The sequence below is a fragment of the Pelobates fuscus genome, chromosome 2 (genome assembly GCF_036172605.1).
Source record: "Pelobates fuscus isolate aPelFus1 chromosome 2, aPelFus1.pri, whole genome shotgun sequence".
Classification (NCBI taxonomy): domain Eukaryota; kingdom Metazoa; phylum Chordata; class Amphibia; order Anura; family Pelobatidae; genus Pelobates; species Pelobates fuscus.
The window spans coordinates 249,647,916-249,667,598 of NC_086318.1; the positions used below are offsets into that span (position 1 = coordinate 249,647,916).

Sequence of the window (19,683 nt, forward strand, 5' to 3'; positions counted from 1 at the left end):
CTGTATGTATGTTATCTGAGCGCCATTCAGTAATAATGTGCGCTCAGATCTAAGCTATCAGGGGATATGCTGAATGTACCTGTTTTATGCAATAGCTGCACAGTTTATGCATATTTATGTATTTTATTGTCTTTTGCTACCATGTGGCTAATGGAGTGTTGCCTCTGTCCTTGGAGATAATTGGATTACTTCCCAATTATCTCCAGGATAGAAGACTCTGTGGAACCGGTTTTGGGCAGAAAAGCCATGCTTCATTTGGTCACAAAGGACTTCGATCTAACTTTTGACTCACTGGACCAATTTGTATGATTTTGACGTATGTTTGTATGTGGAGTATGCTGATTCTGAAAATGTAAGTTATGTGAATGTGATGCATACTTTTATAGTTATGAATATTGTGTAAAACTGTGTATTTTCCTGCCTGTGATAATTACATTAACCCATTGTGTAAGGTAATTGTATCACAGGCAGAGGGGAGGATTTTGTGTGGGAGTGTCTGAGTGTATTGTACGTGTTTATTGGTTGTTTTACAAAACCTTGTGGGTGGTACTAATGTGTAAGAATGTGTATATAAGAACAATAAACCCACAGCTCTTTGAGTTCTACTTCACCCTCAATTTGGAGTGCCATTTCTTATTGGGGGAATCTGCTACAGGGATTGCTATGCTTGTCATACTCCCTTGCTATGTCACTACTAAGCTCTTGTAAGAGCTTGTTCCTGTCTTGCTCAAGAGGAATACGAAATCTGAAGCCCATGTCCAGGATCCGTCTGTATGTGGTGGCTTTTGATGCACTGACTCCAGCCTCAGTCCACTCCTTGTGAAAGTCCCCAACACATTTGAATGGCCTTTTCCTGACAATCCTCTCCAGGCTGCGGTCATCCCTGCTGCTTGTGCACCTTTTTCTTCCACATTTTTCCCTTCCACATAACTTTCTATTAATGTGCTATGATACAGCACTTTGGGAACATCCAACTTCCTTCGCAATTACCTTTTGAGGCTTTCCCTCCTTATAGAGGGTGTAATGATGGTTTTCTGCACAACTGTCAGGTCAGCAGTCTTCCCCATGATTGTGATTCCTACTGAACCAGACAGACAGAGACCATTTAAAGGCTCAGAAACCCTTTGCAGGTGTTATGGCTTACTTAGCTGATTTGAGTGGGACACTGTGAGCTTAGAATATTGCACCTTTTCACAATATTCTAATTTACTGAGATTGTGGATTTGGGTTTTTCATGAGGTGTAAGCGATTAGCATCGCACTTATGACAAATCACGGCTTGAACCATCTTGCTTTGCATGTAATGCGTCTCTCATATATCAGTTTCCCCTTTTCCGTTGCATTACTGAAATAAATGAACTTTTGCACAATATTCAAATTTTTCGAGTATCACCTGTACATCAAAATATAAACAATGTTTATCCACTTGTTCAAAAAATAATTTCTTGTTTTATAGATGAAAGTACCACCATTTATGACAATATATAGATTTTTTTTTTTTTTTATTATAGAGCTGCAGAAATACCTGATGGCAATGGGATATATATCCGTTTCTCCAAGCGCCTCCGTAAGGCCTCATCAATATCCCACGGAAAATTAGTAGCTGCAAGCACCATTACCATTTTTGATGGATCTTCGCTCTCCGTTGTACCACCAACACCTAAAACAAATAAGAAATATAGATTAAGTCTCCAAAACAAATGTATATCCTGTGTACATAGTGGACCTTTCTTACAAAAAAAAAAATATACACATCTAATCTATAGATATATTTTTGCCAGTTTAGTGTAGGACTAATGATGGCCATCATAACAATCTGTTCTTTAAAGATTTTATTCCATAACAGGATGTTCTTCTTTATCATGAACACCATGACCACATTGAGCTGCCATGCTAAAGAAGCAGGGCATCTTATGCTGGCTTAAGTTATTTTGGGACCAGATTGAGATGTCAGCAAAATGTTCTATTAAGTCCTCAAAGAAGAAACATTTATTATACCGGTGCAAACAACTGAATTTCACCCCATCAAATGAAATATCACTGAAGCAATTACTGTGGTGAAATGTAAGCACAGGTAACTAAAAGCACTTTAACTGGGCCTAGACAATGCAGGTAAGTTGCTAATATCCCAAGTCACTAATGTATATGCTTCCAACAAGAAAGTTAGAAATAACACATTTCCTCTTATTAAAAGCATTAATATATGGGAACGAGACCTCAATGAGACGTTCCCTCTCCCCCTATGGCTAAAGGTCCTCCAAACCACTCGCTCCTCCTCTCACAACCTCTTCCTCTGGGACTCGTTAATTAAGGAAGCACAGAGTGCCATACATATAAATGACAATGGAGAGGGATCAGATGTGACTCTTTGGGCCACTTTTAAATGTATAATGAGGTGGTGTTTTTGTATTGAAACTGAGAGGCAACAGAAGATTAACCTTGACGATAAACTACTTCTAGATCTAAAGATCATTAGACAACAAATAAACAAAAAAAACAAAAGGATTTAAGAATATAATAATATTCAACGAGTAAAACAGAATTGGCATTACAGTAACAACAGAAGTGGAAAATCTCTAACTAATAAATTAAAACAGAAATGTGAGACAAAAATCATAAAAAAGATCATTGTAAATAATCAAATACATCTTAACACCAATAAAAAGTCAAGGCAACAAAACAATTTTCTTCTCGCTGATTAAACTCCGAAAAACAACTAAAGAACAGCTAGACATCTCAAATAGACCAATATCGATAAGCGTAATTAAATATGTAATCAATAATTTAAAGCCAAACAAAGCGCCAGGACCTGATGGATTTACGTCTACTTTTTATCGTAAATGTCATATAATAATAACTCCACTATTAGCTCGTGTTTTTGCTATACTACCAACACAACACCATTTACCAGAGGAATATATCCAGGCCTCCATCCTCCCTCCATCCTTATTACAAAAGAGGGTAAAGACCCTTCCAAAACATAACTATAGACCAATATCATTGATAAATTTAAAGATCTGTTCAAAGATTTTATCCAGATGTAATACCATCACTAATTCATGGAGATCAGGCAGGGTTTGTCAGGAATAGAGGGGCACCTTACAACATTCGTAGAATCCTCAACCTAATCTATGGAGTCGAGGCCCGGAAAATCAAAGCAACCTTTTTTGCCTTTGATGCTGAAAAAGGCATTTGATAGACTGAACTGGCAATTTATGGATTTGGTACTACAAAAATTTGTTCAAATAGGCAAAATTAGAGATAGCATTATGATCCTGTATACAAATCCAATGGTAAAGGTTTTTGGTGCGGTTTTGGAGTCAAAGTATTTCAATATTAAAAATGGGACAAGGCTATGGAGCCATTAGTAGTTCTAATTAGACAATCAAGAGAAGTACATGGACCACAGGGTCACTGTTTGCAGATGATTTCATTAATACCCTGTCAAACCCCCTTGACTCTATACCAGCTGTGATGAAACGGATTAGGGAATATGGTGAATTTTCCAAATTAAAACTAAATAAAACTCAGACTTTGACAAATGAGGTTACTCCTATAGATATTGGTCAACGTTAAGCTTTCTACAAATTTAAATGGGATGGCAGAAAAATTGACTATTTGGGAGTGAAAATTACTCATTCCCTGGATGATGTAATTAATTCTAATTATCTAAGCCTCCTAGATGAATTCAGAGAATATTTTAAGAAAAGGAGCAAGATCAAACTTTCTTGGATGGGTAAAATTGAATCATCTATAGCATGTTTGCTCCCAAAACTAACATATTTGTTCAAAACTATGCCAATAAGAGTGAGTAATAAAATATTGAGTGCTTTCCAAACTGCCATTTCTAGATTCATATGGTCAAACAAGAAACCTAGAATCTCTCAGAAAATTCTCAAAAAGATCTTAAATCGGATAAACTATATGAGTGTTTTTGGATAGACCCCTGTGGGAAACAATCACGACTCTCCTAACCAGAATACTTGACAAACCTGTACCCCTGGACCCGTGGGCCCTTCTACTCTCCAAACCCTTAGACACCTTCACCCGTAGCGAAAATAAACTCATCGCAAGAGTGGCCCTAGCCACACGCAGAGCAATTGCGGAAACATGGTCCACACAACGTATACCCACTCACCCTCAAATGCACACAAAAATCACGGACAGCGTAGATATGGACAAACTAACAGCGCAAATACACGACACCCCTAAATCATTTCACAAAGTCTGGGACCCGTGGCTAGAAGGACACATCGCCCTCCCATGGTGACCTACGAGACCCCACGAACAAACACCACCACCACCAACATACAACAAGCGATGCGACTGACGCTCACCCAGACAACCCCCAACCCAACCCAACCTACCCGGGGCTCAGAGAGCATACCCAGGAGGGCAGCATTTCCTCCCTCTAAGTAGTCTCTCTCCCTACCCCCCTAGGCACCTCCCCCATCTACCCAACAATCCTCTCGACTATAGCACCCAACCCAATTGCCAGGCTCTGCTGACATAGCCGTAGCCAACGAACAACCTAAGGCTGCAACCTCTACAACAGCTGATCCCCCCCAAACAAAAGAACGACCACCACCAAAACACCTGGCTTAACAAACTCACAAACTATACCACCTTCAACCTGGACCGCTACCTAATTAGAAACATCATAACCAAACCAAACCACGACCTCCTCAACAACACATGACCATTGATAACATGACCTGCAAGGTCGCACGCACGACCTCTCATACACGAAGGTCCTCAAAGGAAGGTATAGTGTAAATTACCAAAACACAATGCCAGATTTATGTGCAAACAAAACAATGTCGTACCCTACTGTTATCACCTAAATAACCAACTTCTTTTTTCTGTAAAAACGTTCATACGACTTTTGAATATGAAAAATGAAAATAAAGAATCTTTAAAAAAAAATTATAAAAACATACACTAGAGGGTGCCAAACACCAGGAAAAATAAACATCAAAGTGGGTATTAAGTTTTAGTAGAATTGTAGCGCCATCAAATTCCATAGCGCTAGATATATAGTTATATACATAGCACGATGGGATCTATTGATTCAGAAAAGAATTGTATAAAATAAATAAAATAACAGATCATGGTACATTTATTTAATCCACACATTTATAAAAACTATAAAAATTAACTGACAAACAAGTATGTATGTGATGATACAGACCCCTGGAGCAGCCTCTCTTTTAGGTGTATATGCCAGAAGGGATCATTGCTGAGACCGGGGTCAAGCAAGTGACTACATCTATCCTAGAATGCTGGTCTCAGTAGGGGAATCTCATGGAGCGATGCTAAATACATGGTAGTAGCGAAACGGAATAGGGTTATAAACAGGGCATGGGTAGGCAAAGAGACCTCAACAACTAGAGCAGGAGCCAGGTATTGCCCCCCTCCCCCACCCTCTAACCCCTTGTCCCTGCATTACAAGCCAAACTACTGGGAGTTCATAGAAGGCAGGTACCAACCCATTTTTCTCCCAGGCAAGTATTGACCCTCTCTGCCTGTCTTTCTCCCAGGCAGGTATCAACCACTGTGCCCTGATGTCTAAGGACACTGCCTTTACAAAAGCACATGTAGCTCATGACCAAGTGAATCGCTCAATGCTGGCAGATACGAAGGTGCTGCCACAATCTTACCAGGAAAGGAAAGCAAATCAACATGAACATGAAAATTAACCCATTTAGGACGGTGTGATTTGATTCCTGGGGCTCCCCTTTGTCACCTGGGGCCAAAATTAGTGTCCTCAGGCTGACCGATGCCCTGTTTGCAGGCGTTTAGATTCAAACAGGCAATTTAATTCAGAATGGCATGTAGCTCCTTAATTAAGCTTCTAAATGCCTATAACTATATTGTGGTGTTGGCAGTATTAAATACCTGCTCACACCAGGAAATCCAGGTATCAATAGATACCTGGGGGTCCACTCAGTCAGTTGGGGCTACTTTTGTGGCCCCAGACTGACAGGTGAGCTGCATGCATAGCTCAAAGTGAGATTTGCATGCAGCTCTTTAAATGGGGATTTAAATCCCCATAGACAGTAATGTAGTGTAAGCAGGGTTAAATCCCTGCTCACACCAGGACACCCAATTATCAATAATTACCTGGGGGGCTTCTCTCTGTCACCTGGGCCATTTTTAATGCCCCAAGCCTTTCTGATGAGCTGCAGGCAGTGCTGAACGCCATAGAGAACCCTGCAGCTGAGCGATCAAGCTCAGCTGCAGTAATTCTCTTACCAAATGTGGTGCTTTGCGTTGCAAGGGTTGAAAAGATCCTTGACAGTCACCCACTATGCCTCAATGCCATTCTAACCAGTGCTGGGCATGGTCAGTTGCCCAGCACAGATCACAATGCATTGGGCATACAATCTTCAGTGTGTATGTACATGTGTATGTACAAATAAAAAATAAAATAAATAAATAAATAATTCGGTAAAAGTGCCCCAGTGGCAATGTTAAAGGGAAACTCCAGTGCCAGGAAAACGATCTGTTTTCCTGGCACTGGAGGGTCCCTCTCCCTCCCAAGCCCCAATCCCCGGTTACTGAAGGGGTGAAAACCCCTTCAGTGACTTACCTGAGGCAGCGGCGATGTCCCTCGTCGATGTCTCCGCCTCCGCGACGCTCCTCCTCTTCATTGGGTCGGCCGGTGGGCGAGACTGATCTCGCCCACCGGCCGAGGGGACCTAATGCGCATACGCGGCAATTCCGCGCATGCGCATTACGTCTCCCCATAGGTAAGCATTGAAAAATCATTTCAATGCTTTCCTATGGGGTTTTGAGCGACGCTGGAGGTCCTCACACAGCGTGAGGACGTCCAGCGATGCTCTAGCACAGGTTTCCTGTGCTAGAACCCAGGAAGTGACCTCTAGTGGCTGTCTAATAGACAGCCACTAGAGGTGGAGTTAACCCTGCAATGTAATTATTGCAGTTTATAAAAAACTGCAATAATTACACTTGCAGGGTTAAGAGTAGTGGGAGTTGGCACCCAGACCACTCCAATGAGCAGAAGTGGTCTGGGTGCCTATAGTGTCCCTTTAAGGGGGTGTCGCCACCAGAGCCAGATGCCATAATCTGTGGCTCTGATGGGACCCCCGTCCACAAAGGATATCTCTGCCAGCTCTAACAAATGGACTCACTGGATAAGTTTACAAAATAAACCGCTAAAGTGCAATGTGTGTATTGAAAAATAAAACAACACAATAAAATTTGAAAGAAATTGGTGCTAAAATGGATATACAATGTATGCTCAAAATATACAACATAACTTACCCCATTTAGTCTACTTTCACAAATTGTATGCATTTATAGGGTATTTTGAACTGTGAAACTGCAACAATTAGACATAGACCCAGCAAATTAATCAGTCTTGCAAGAACATTTACAACTAACAGGTGGCGCTGCACAGGCCCCACAGCCAAATTCACCTAGTTAGTACAGAGCAACAGCAGGACAAGAAAGCACACCAGACACTTAACAAATAACATTACAATAAAACACACCCTGCACCTATAATGTGCACAGGGCGACAGACATCTGGGGAACCACATGAGGTGCCAGACATACAAAATTCCACAGCTCCATCCAAACACAGTCCAACATAATCTCAGTCCCAAGTGGAGCAACTCTGGGAATAATGGAGGCCAAATTTGAATAAAGTAGTTGCCAAAGGGAAGGGAGTTCATATGTTTCCAGCAACTGTCACAATGCACATAAAGAATAAATGTGCAAAAAAAAAACCCAGCTCAATCTGTATATAGTAAATCCCCACCGCAAGTAAGCTAAACAGAAGCTCTCCAACTGATACTGGAACCTCCCAGTCGCGACTTTTGTTTGGAAGACTGTGCGGTGGGATCTACAAGCATTTTTTACACGTTATTATTTATGTGCATTTTTGTCTGTGAGTGTGCTTTATATAGTATTTATGAATGTGAGGATTGAATAAACATACTGTAGCATGATTTTCTCTATTTTATCTTAATTGATGCAATTCTGCAAAAAACAGCTTGAGAATTGAGCGGGGACCCACCCAAAGTCAGGCTATTTCAGCTGCTGCCCGTTCTCAGTATTCTCTTGCGACCCATTTTTTTTCTTCTTTTTTTTCCACTATATTTAGGGAAGCTAGATGGTAGTTTTAACACTATAGGGTCAGGAATACATGTTTGTGTTCCTGACTCAATAGTGTTCCTTTAAGTAGAAGTATAAATATTTCCTATATCTTTATCACACAAATCACTTTTTGATTTTGAACTGATGGAACAATCTGGATGTAAAATGGCTAATGCTTCAATCCGTATTTGCTAAAAGTTACACCTTATACTATAAACATGCATAATAGTTGCCTTTATTTATTGTATCAAGCCCATTAACTAAAATAAGCTATAAAACTACCCCTATTAAATGTATGAAGGACAAAGTTAATCTAAGACATCCCATACCATCTATACTGTGTCATTCCTCCGCTGCTGGGTAAAAACAAAAAAATCAGATCCGTAATGACCCTAAGCTAAATGCACTGCTTACAATCAATTTGAAACAGTTTTAGAAAGGCTGAACAGCTGGTAGGTATGCAACAGGGAATCGAAGTGTGAACGACATCGCCGTTATATTGTGGGAACTGGGGAATAGAATAGATGCCTTCTTATTCATAAATTATTATTACCATCCATTTGAACCAGCAGTTCGGATTTAACTCTCCTGCTTGCTTCATGCTCTTCAGAAGTACCTCTGCGACTGCATATGGAGTCAATCTCGTCAATGAAAATTGTTGTTGGTGCATAGAACCTAGCCTGAAGAAGACAGAAACCTGAAAATTTAATTTAAATATAACTTGTGCTTTGACAACTTTTTTACATGATCTTGCAGCCTTTACGTAAACTTAATCCATCTACATTAATTGTACTAACAAAACAGTATTCAAATAGAATAGACAAGAATTGTTTTTAAATCTTTTGGTGGATTAGTCAAATGTATGCAACAGCTCCACCTTCACTACTCCTGGGCTCCCCTTTTGCAAACCTGCAAAAATGTTTGGCAATGATTATGTTGCTGAAGTAACTTCAATGGTGCTGTTAAAGTGATGTTATGATGGGCTTGCTTATATGACCTAAAAAATTACTGAATTAATAGATTGTTGTTTTATGCAATGCAATCTACGTGAGGACTACTACTTTGCAGCAGATAACTACACTAAATGGATTTTCTTTGTATATGAGTTGAACTGAGGCTTCGCTCAATTTATGTGGGAAAAAAAATAAAGAATTTTGTTTCCCTCCTTTGAAATAGTAATTCGGGCTCTTATGTGTTTTACTCACTGACTAAGTGATATATTTGTAAATTTGTAGGTATACACAAAGTGGAGTTTGAGGGTCTGCGCAGTATTTTAGCTGTTCCTAGAACTGCAGTCTTCTGGACATTGATCTCAGATGATCCACCTGGAATATGTTGAAGCCACTCCCCCAACTTGGGAGTCACAGCCCCAAGTGCTCCTATCATAACTGGGACAACTACGGTCTTCACTTTCCACATCCTTTCTAGTTCTTCTTTCAGTCCTTGGTATTTGTCCACCTTCTCATGTTCCTTCCTGCTAATGTTAATGGGGATTGCCATATCCACCACACAGTCTTTCGTTCCTGGTCTACCACCACAATGTCTGGTTGTTTGGCCAGCACTTGCTTGTCTGTCTGGTTCTTGACGTCCCACAGGATCTTAGCCCTGTCATTCTCAACTAACCTTTGTGTTATCTCCCATCTGGACTTAGGCAGGTCCAATCCATATTCTGTGCAGATGTTTCGGTACACATTCCCAGCAACTTGGCTGTGTCTCCATGTATGCTGTTCCTGCTAACATCCCGCTACTAGGTGCTGGACTGTCTCAGAGGCCTCTTTGCACAGTCTGCACAGTCTGGTGTGGTAGATTCCAGCTTCTATTGATCTGGCACTGAGTGTCTGCTCCTGTGCTGCAAGGATTAGTGCCTCAGTGCTGTCTTTCAGTCATGCCTATTTTAACCACTGGTAGGATTTTGTCATGTGAGCCACATCTACTATTAGCTGGAGAGGTTTGCCAAGGAATCTCCTCTTTTTCTGCATCCTCGATCTGTGGAAGTCTCAGGCATTCCCTTAGCAGTTCATCTTTGGGAGCCATCTTCGTGATGTACTTGTGGATGCTTCATCCAAGACTGTGGCCTTGACACTCATCAGGCCAGGACCTCCTTCCGGCAGGTGTACAGTCTCTGGGTGCTGGATTTCAGGTGGAATCCTCCATTCATTTTGAGTAGTGTCCTAGTCTTGACATCCATGTGACCAATTCTTCTCATGGCCAGGTTATTATTCCAGCTGGGTACCTGATGACCGTTAGGGCATATGTCCATCTTTTGCTATCATTCCCCAGCACTTCTCTAGTCCGAACGACATTCCAATGTCCTTGCTGTATATCCTAGTTAGGTGGATCAGTGAGTCAATGTCTTGCTCATTCTTGGCATACAGCTTGATGTCTTCCATGTAGAGTAGGTGGCTGATGGTAGCTCCACTCTTGAACCTGTATCCGTATCCACTCTTCTTGATCATCTGGCCAACTTCCTTTCGCGCTGTCTTTATCATGGCTTCCAGTCGTAGTCTCCATGGTGGGCATTGCTTCTCTTTGAACCTTATCTTGTAGTCAAGTAGCTGAAGGACCACTAATGCTGTGGCATATATGAGCCTGTTCATTTCTGTGATTGTGCAGGATGGGATTTTTTTCTAGGATCATTTCCCTTATATGTTTTGCCTTCTTGGGGTATGGATTCAGGTTGACAATTCTCAGCAGGTAAGAATGTGGGTATGGGAATGTCTTCCTCCTCATGGTGTATGGTTGATTTCTCCTGTAGTCCATTTATTTCCAGTGGTGACACTAGATTTATCTTGAAGATGTTCAAACGTTGTGTAACCAGCTGTTTTGGTGTTAGGGTAGATGATGGTCTCTTATTCATCCATAGCTCCCACATACGTTTCATGTAGCCTCTCTCAGTGGGTCTGCTATTGTAGTAGCATTCAAGCAGGTATAGGTTCTCTCTCCATGTCCAGAAATGATTTGTTCCAGTAGCCCACTTGTCATCAGATTGCCCTGGTTCCCCATCATCTGCATCTGACGTGAACATTGTTAATCTGGGCGACGTCCGGGCCGGCATTACTCTCTTGGTTTGTGTTGCTCTCATATTATTGAGGTGGGCAGGGTATATATCATTAGGTGACTTGTCCAGGGACACTTGTTAGTGTAGTGGGTGAGATATATATGGGTGTAGAAACAATTGCACTCCTGGGACTTGGTTGAAGTAGTAAAATTTAGCTTTTATTTATTCCATATAAAATATCAACGTTTCAGCCTGTCCTGATGAAAGCTCCATGTTGGAGCTGAAATGTTGATATTTTATATGGAATAAATAAAAGATAGATATAGATATAGATATAGACATATATATCTATCTATATCTATATCTATATCTATATCTATATATATATATATATATCTTCAAAGGTCCCTGCACTCAAACTTTAAGGTTTTTAAAGTAGTAAAAAAATTTCCTTTATTGCATTTTCGTTAAAATCTGATCGACGTTTCAGCCCTCCATCTGTGGCTTTCTTCAAGATCAAAGATTTGTTGATCCTGAAGAAAGCCACAGATTGAGGGCTGAAACGTCGATCAGATTTAACGAAAATGCAATAAAGGAACATTTACCACCACTTTAAAAACAGTGAGTGCAAGCCTCTTACTATCCATATTATATACACACACACATAATGCTAATCCATGATGGATCAAATTATTTGTTGATCATAAGTTGACTATTGTATGCCGTCTTCCATGACTGTCAACTGCTGTAGTGCAAAGGCTGTCTTGATGATGATATGGAATCTGTGCTACTATGGACTACAACTCCAAACATGCAAGTGGCAGTGTGTGATATGCTTACATATTTTTCTGTGAATCTGCATGTTTCGCACCCCTAAAGGACCAGTCTCTTCATTTCATTTCATTTGTTGATACAATAAAGTAAAGGTTTTTTCACCCCCATTTTTAATTAACAGCTATAAATCATATTTTCTTTCATATCTATCAGCATTAAAAATTATATCAGTTCATATCTTAGTGCCTGTGCTCCCAAGTTTTATGTTAACATGAACACACCGTAACCAGAAGAGATTTCACACGGATTGCTGGGAACAAAATAATGTCTTTTATTTATATTTACTATTCATGTCTATGCAGATGTTTATATGAACAGAGAGATCTGCATCATAATTTTTTTATATACATTTTAGCCTGAAGACGCAACAACAAAGTTTTATCCATTGGATGTGTTCAATGCACATGACAAATGCAGTAAAGGTAAAATTATAGCATCCCAAAACACAAAGTTAATTAACATATATATGTAATCGCAAACAATACTTTGAAAATACATACATATTAAACAAACACATAGCAGCATGCATGACTATCTGGAAAGAAGTTCTCTCGCACTACGAGAAAGACTATTGATCCTGGCAAAATTTCACAAAAGAATAACGTTGTTCATGTGATTTTATTGTTCATTGAGCTAACTGACCAATATTAGGTAATGTTTAGAGTGTTCCTTTACTACACTAGGTGCCAGACAAGTCCCCATATACAAGTAAAATGAGGTAATCCAGAGGAAAGTCGTTATTTTCTATCCAGCGTGAGTTCACCCGTAAAGCACACCAACAAGCTGAAATGCTTCAGGAGGCTGGACTGCCCATTTAATCTTTTACTGAAGATGATATAAATAGGGTGATTTATGCAGTGTGAGCATTTAAGGTATTTTTAGAACTTAAAAAAATAGTGGTACCCGTAAATGACGGCCAGTGCTGAGCATGCTTTCATCTAGTCTAGTGTAATGGAATCATGGATTTCAATTTTGATAAAATTATGGAAAACAGTAACGCAATCAAATTGAATCTATATGCTTACCATTTCAAACAATAAGCGGACTAGTTTCTCAGATTCTCCTCTGTACTTGGATGTTAGAGTTGATGAAGAAATGTTGAAAAATGTAGTCTTGCATTCTGTAGCTACTGCTTTTGCAAGAAGAGTTTTCCCTGTACCCGGCGGTCCCACCATAAGGACACCCTTTTGAAGACAAATTTAATTTAAAGATATATTGATAGATAGATATAGATGGAGATAGATATACAGAGATATGTAGAGATGTCATCCAGTTAAAAGAATACAATACCCCAACACAACATACCACTACAGTGAGCAGGAGTGCCCTGGCACCACAATGTAATTTCTTATCTGGGGTCTGGCAGGTGTTGGCCCCTGCCTATCTGCAACCAAAAGGGAGTGCCAGAAGCTAATGCTAGGAGCAACAGTCGGCTCTGCTGACCTAAGCTGTGCAGTGCAAGGCCAACTCACGAGCTGAAAGAATCAGCTGATTACGTTTAGTCAACGAGCCAAGCCCTGCAATGCCGAGCTTAGCTCAATTGAGAGAGCTTCTGACTTCAGAGAAGATACGGTAGATGCGACTGGCGGAGTCCAGGTAAGAAGTTAACGGACTACTAGGGATCATATTGACAAGATTTACATATTGTAAATCGCTAAACAGTAATCCCCAAATTCTCTGTGTTTGAAGTTTGAAGCTTGTCTCACAAGTAAAACATTATGTCACCTTCCAAGGTCGCCTTATCCCTTTAAAAAAGTCTGGCATCCACATTGGTAGCACAACAGCTTCTTTTAACAGTTTCTTGGCTTCTTCCAAATCTGCAATATCTTCCCTGAAAGATAAGTATTAACATTTTAAATATGTATGTTGCAGGTACATCTGAAAAATAAATGGTTTATTCTATATACCACTATAAATATCATACAATTCACACTGATATGGCAAAAAGCAATCAGGCATATAGATTATATTTTACAGATGACATTTTGGGGGAGGGGGGGGGGGGGGGGGGGGTTAATAGCTTTATCATTCGATCCAAAACTTGGAATCAATAGCTAGCACACATACTGGGAGCAAAATAGCAGTTTGGTGTAATGTTTACTGTTTAGGGATACTTAAAAGAAATTTTAAAAAAAGTTAATTTTTTTTTTTCTAATACAGCAGCAGTAGTAGTACAGGAAATGTTCTGTAAGAAATATAATTTCATCAAACATAAAATGTTACAATATCTGATAAATAAAAACTGATCAAATACCATGAATATGGGTAATTGCAAGATAATTTTTTTTGTTTTTTAGCGATGAAGCTCTATATAGTTTTTGTGGTTTGCATTTTTGCTAATCAGTGTGCAAAGAACCCAACAATCAAATTAACTAGTTGTTATCATTAACATTTATATAGTGCCAACATATTCTGAAACGCATTACAATTATACAAAGGGGATATTTGAGACAATATATATATTGTCAGATGTTTTGCCCAAGGAAATTAACCGGTGAGGTGGTCTGACCATTTCCTTTCTCAACCTATAGCAGGGATAGACAACCTTCGGCACTCTAGATGTTGTGGACTATATCCCCCATAATGCTCTCAAAGCATTATGGGAGGTGTAGACAAAAACATCTGGAGTGCAGAAGGTTGTCTATGCCTGACCTATGGATTAAAGAGCAGGAAAGAGGTGGGCTTTCACAGTTTTTTCAGGCAAATGCAGAGTCGAGTATTGAACCTTCGCAAGGAAAAAAAACTCCAAAAAGCAATTCTATACTTCATTATGTCTTCTTTGCCTAGGAAAACATACACACACACACACACACATAATATATATATATATATATATATATATATATATATATATATATATTATATCTCAACAGAGTTGTGGTGGGGGGAAAAGTGTGGATAAAAACCCCTTACATCTGAAGTGGATAGTTAATGCATTGCTAAACACAAATACATACACCAGTCAAGACATAATACTTGCTTTTTCCACAGAAATCTCACTTTAAGGGATTCTGGGAAGGCGTATGCAAATGAGCTCAACAAAGAACCACATTTTTGCCTCATAATTCCACTTTGTACATGGATTCCTTGGAGTATGTGCTCCTCTTCCGTTGTGTACAGCAGACACATACAAGAAAGAATCCATGTATAAAGTGGAATTATGAGGCAAAAATTTGGTTCTGGTTTGTGGAGCTCATTTGCATATGCCTACCCAGAATCCCTTGCAGTAGTGAGAACACGTTGAAGTGAGATTTCTGTGGGAAAAGCAAGTCTTATGGCTTGACTGGTGTGTGTATTTGTGTTTAGCAATATATACACACACAAACACATATATAAACACAAATTATTAATATATATATATATATATATAAAACCAAGAGGTTTAGGCCTAGCTGAAGTGTTGTTAAATAAAACTATTACATTCTGTGTATGTATGTATGTATGTATGTATGTATGTATGTATGTATGTACACACACGTATAATTTGCATTAGGGGTTAAAGTATGCAAAACATACACACCATCGGACATTGGGGTTCTGTGAAATTATGTCTTTTTCTAACATTTCCACAAGATCTTTGTCGTAGCCAGTGCCGTCAAATTTCTTAGGTTCACTCTCTGAAACATTAGCGGATTTGTTCTAAGAAAAGAAAAAAGAAGAAAAAAAAGGAAAGAATTTTTTTTTTTAATCCTCTACATATTTCAAACAGCTTAAAATACTTGAGTAAACCGTATGAATCTACAGTATTAAGAAGGCAGTGCTAAATCAAGAGGTAGGTATACGTAAAACTTGTGGGAATGCTGCAAAATGAAATGAAGACTATTGTGTCAGGAATACAAACGTATTCCGGACACTTTAGGTCTAACTCGCTGTTTAGGTGGCACCCCCCCTGGAATTTGCGTTATATGTCTGTTCAACTGTAATTCACCTCTTTCATATTAAGTGCACCCATACTAATTATATATAATTTTGCTCAGGAGAGACAGGGCTCTAATTTCTCATGAACTATTCATATATGAAACATAACTTATTATGAATACAATTTTTAAAAAAACTGAGAAATTAAGATTTTAAAAACAAATTGTAGTTCCGCCTGACATTTTAGCTGTAAATGTTATGATACTGTTCGCTTTTACTGCAATAAAATGCACATATTTGTATTCAGCAATATCTCTTGAGTAAAACCTTACCCCCCATTAACAGATTTTACAGTGTATTGGAAGGTTACAGGGTCAAATATAGCCCATTCCATTTTTAATTTTTTTTCCATTAAAATTTGCCAGATTAGTAATGTTACCTTTGAGACCATGTGGTAGCCCAGGAATGAGAATGACCCCCATGATGGCATAACATTTGCCAAAGTACACAACCCAAGGTATTGCAAGTGGGGTATGTCTAGTCTGTTTTAGTAGCCACTTAGTCACAAACACTTGCCAAAGTTAGCGTTCATATTTGTTTTTGTGTGAAAAAAGCAAAAAACAGATATTCGGCCAGTGTTTATAACTAAGTGGCTACTAAAAATGACTGGACATACCCCGTTTGCAATACCTTGGGTTGTTTACTTTTGCAAATGGTATGCCATCATGGGGGTAATTCTTATTCCTGGGCTACCATACGGTCTCAAAAGGCAAAATAACCAATCCGGCAAATTTTAATGTGAAAAAAATGAAATGCAAGCCTTATATTTGACTCTCTAACTTTCTGTATCCAAAGATTTGATGCTTACATAAAAAGCACTATTTGAAATACATTTTGAGTCCTTTGAGTGCTCTCCATCAAGATATTGTACATATTTAAGCCGGGGATTGCACCAAGGCAACAAGACCGGGAAATGTGAGTGCGGGACACGTGGATTTGTATACATATATACACACACACACACACACATCATTTATATGTGTGTGTGTAACTTCATTCTAAGTGTATAATATATGTACTTATATTAATATTAAAATACATTATGTATGGAGCCAAGTGTGTGTATATATATATATATATATATATATATATATATATATATATATATATATTGTCAGGATATTTATATCGGCAGACATTCTGTGCTATGATAGAAATTAAAAGTGTATTTTGCCTGAATCACTCAGAACAGAGCAGACTCCATTTTGGATTTCAAGCTAACAAAGACACAGATTTCTATCCTTTCTGTAACGCTAACTACGGAGCTGGGAGCTTAGGAATGTTTGTATATACAAACCAAGTGATAAGAAATGAGAACGGGGGATGGATTCTCTGTCTAGATGCTAATGCGATAGAAATAATTCTAAACGCAGACATTAGTGACAGAGAAGATTAGTAATTAATTTTACAAGATTCCCATTGTAAGTGAAAGGTAAAACTTAGTTTACGAACTGTCATATTAGAAATTACAGCAGGAATTGGAGACACACTGTCTGAAGAAAACCCTTTGAACTGACGAGTAAACTTAAATTATATTAACCATAAAGATAAGCTAAATAACTTCAGAATAGCCACCAGGAAAAGTTAACTCTTTCCTGAATAGGAATGTTTAGTGGGACGAGACTGCCCTCTATAGACCAAATACTTAAATTGCTATCTGGAAGGTAACCACACCTCCAGTTTCCCTATTGGTCTGTCACCTAGTGACGAACAGAGAATCTTTCCCTTTAAAAAGTTAAGACAAAGGGAAGAGAGAGGTAAGCAAGAAAGGGAAGAGGAGGGGCAAAGCAGTCGGAAGCGGGCGAAGTCAAAGAGTCGGAGTTGAAGTGAGTTGGAGTTTGGGTTTCAGATTCGACCATGCAGAGAAATCCATGACAGATATCCACTCCAGGGCACGCAGAATTTCTTACACACCAATCACACATCCATTCAGTTCCTGAGACTACCTACTCATCTGATGAGAATGTCTACTCAACTAGTAATTATACTGGTTTCGGGGGCGGAGCTTGACAGCCGAGACAAACGGTCGCACTACTCTGGAGCTCCGAGGCCCAAACAAGAAAAACCTGACAAATACCCATATAACCGGCAACTGAACCACGGCAGAAGCCCCCGGCCCACACCCTAACAACATGGGTCGCAAAACAAACAAAAAAAAAACGGGGAAAAACAACCCGGGACTCACCATAGGAGACATGTGGAGGCAGGCCCGAGGCACAAACGAAGCCAACATGGCGGCACTCCACGGAGGCTTCTCAGACTTCTCTGACAACCTCTCAGGTGAGGAATACCTACCAGCCCACACAGCAGGATGGCCCTCACCACCGACCAATGCCACACCGGATTCCACACCTGTGACGCCCCTAAAATTTGATGGCAGGGCACTGAGTTTTTACGCCGACCTCTCCAACGGCACCTTGGCTTGGAGACGGTCCCTCCAGCCACTCACCACCCTCCTCCGCCAAAAGGGCCTCAGTTACCGCTGGCGACCATCCCACACCCCAACAGTCCAACAGGGACCTGACTCGCATCAGGTACGGGACTTGTGTGATGCGGCACCACTTCTACAATCATTAGGCCTAACTATGGACTCCCTCAACCCAAAAGGCCAGAAGAGCCCAGTATCCCCGCAGCACAGATGGGACCCAACCAGAACTGTCCCGTTCATCCCACAATGCCTCACACCCGACCCATACGCTACTATTACCACTTGAACAGCGACGGACGACCACACGGAATACCTGTCGAGACGGCCAGAACATTTACACCGAACATACGGTAACCCGCCCCTCAAGTGTCACCAAGACGCGGTCGGGACAGTTGACACACAGCTTATCAATCCCTGACTGAACTGTGTTTAACGTTTCCAAATGTTGATGCCATGTCTAATGTCAAACGTTGATGACATGTCTAACCCCTATTGCCCCTATTGCTTATTGGTTACAGTTACACCCTACTTATGCTTAACTTGAAGTATATTAGCCACAGCTCTATACTAACACACATATCTTTTAAATGCAACCAACAGGCAAAAATGAACACACACATAGCAGTTATAAAACACCTTACAACCAAACATTAATTAAGGTTATAAAGGGCAGAAAGCCTATAATAATGTCAAGTACTAGCCAAGTCAGAAAAAGTTAAATCATAATAAGGGTTTGCACAGAGATGATAGAAATGATCTGTCATGGTACAAGCTAGCTAATATATACTCACTTACCACCAGAAGCTGCTGTGTTTATTGGGTCCTTGAAAGTAATGCCTCAATGTATTTCTGTTTCCGTTTTCATAGGACACATTATTTTATTTAAGCAAAAATTAACATTTTGTTGGAAAAGAATACACTTAAAAATATATATGTCTGTGATTACCGAACGTGTTTATATTTAAAAATGTGCGCACATCACACTAAGAAGGTCAACCATGCAACTGTCCGGCTAGTAAAAACTAGTGTAGCTATGTCGGTGATGGTGTATCATGCATTAAGCATTTTGTTAACGTTGACACACTTATTAACCACCTTGACTCTCCCACTACCTAACCGCTAGACCGAATACCCATTCGCTACTTACATAAAGTTTTTCTGGTTATAACTTCCTATTACTAACAATGTTCAGGGCTGCTATATAAATCTATGATATAAGCATTAATACTATATCAAAATGTGCATTTCTCTTGTATGCCATGACGTTGGACATTTGTATTGACTATGTAGATTTGTTTTGCTGTTGTGGCTCCACAGACCACCTGTATCTCACTGCACGAAAAATAAAATAAAGAATACATTAAAAAAAAAAAAAAAAAAAA

At 39.6% G+C, this 19,683-nt stretch overlaps 1 protein-coding gene across 2 annotated transcripts in view; it reads right to left on the reverse strand.

Moving 5' to 3' along the window:
* KATNA1 (katanin catalytic subunit A1) overlaps positions 1-19,683 on the reverse strand; it is a 71,295-nt gene that overhangs the window by 9,939 nt on the left and 41,673 nt on the right. For both annotated transcript variants that reach the window (XM_063441218.1, XM_063441219.1), the window contains exons 5-9: positions 15,476-15,594; positions 13,681-13,786; positions 12,981-13,139; positions 8,677-8,803; positions 1,525-1,659 (exon numbers count right to left, since the gene is read on the reverse strand). In XM_063441218.1, the coding sequence (XP_063297288.1) occupies positions 1,525-1,659; positions 8,677-8,803; positions 12,981-13,139; positions 13,681-13,786; positions 15,476-15,594 (646 nt within the window). The remainder of the gene's footprint in view (positions 1-1,524; positions 1,660-8,676; positions 8,804-12,980; positions 13,140-13,680; positions 13,787-15,475; positions 15,595-19,683) is intronic.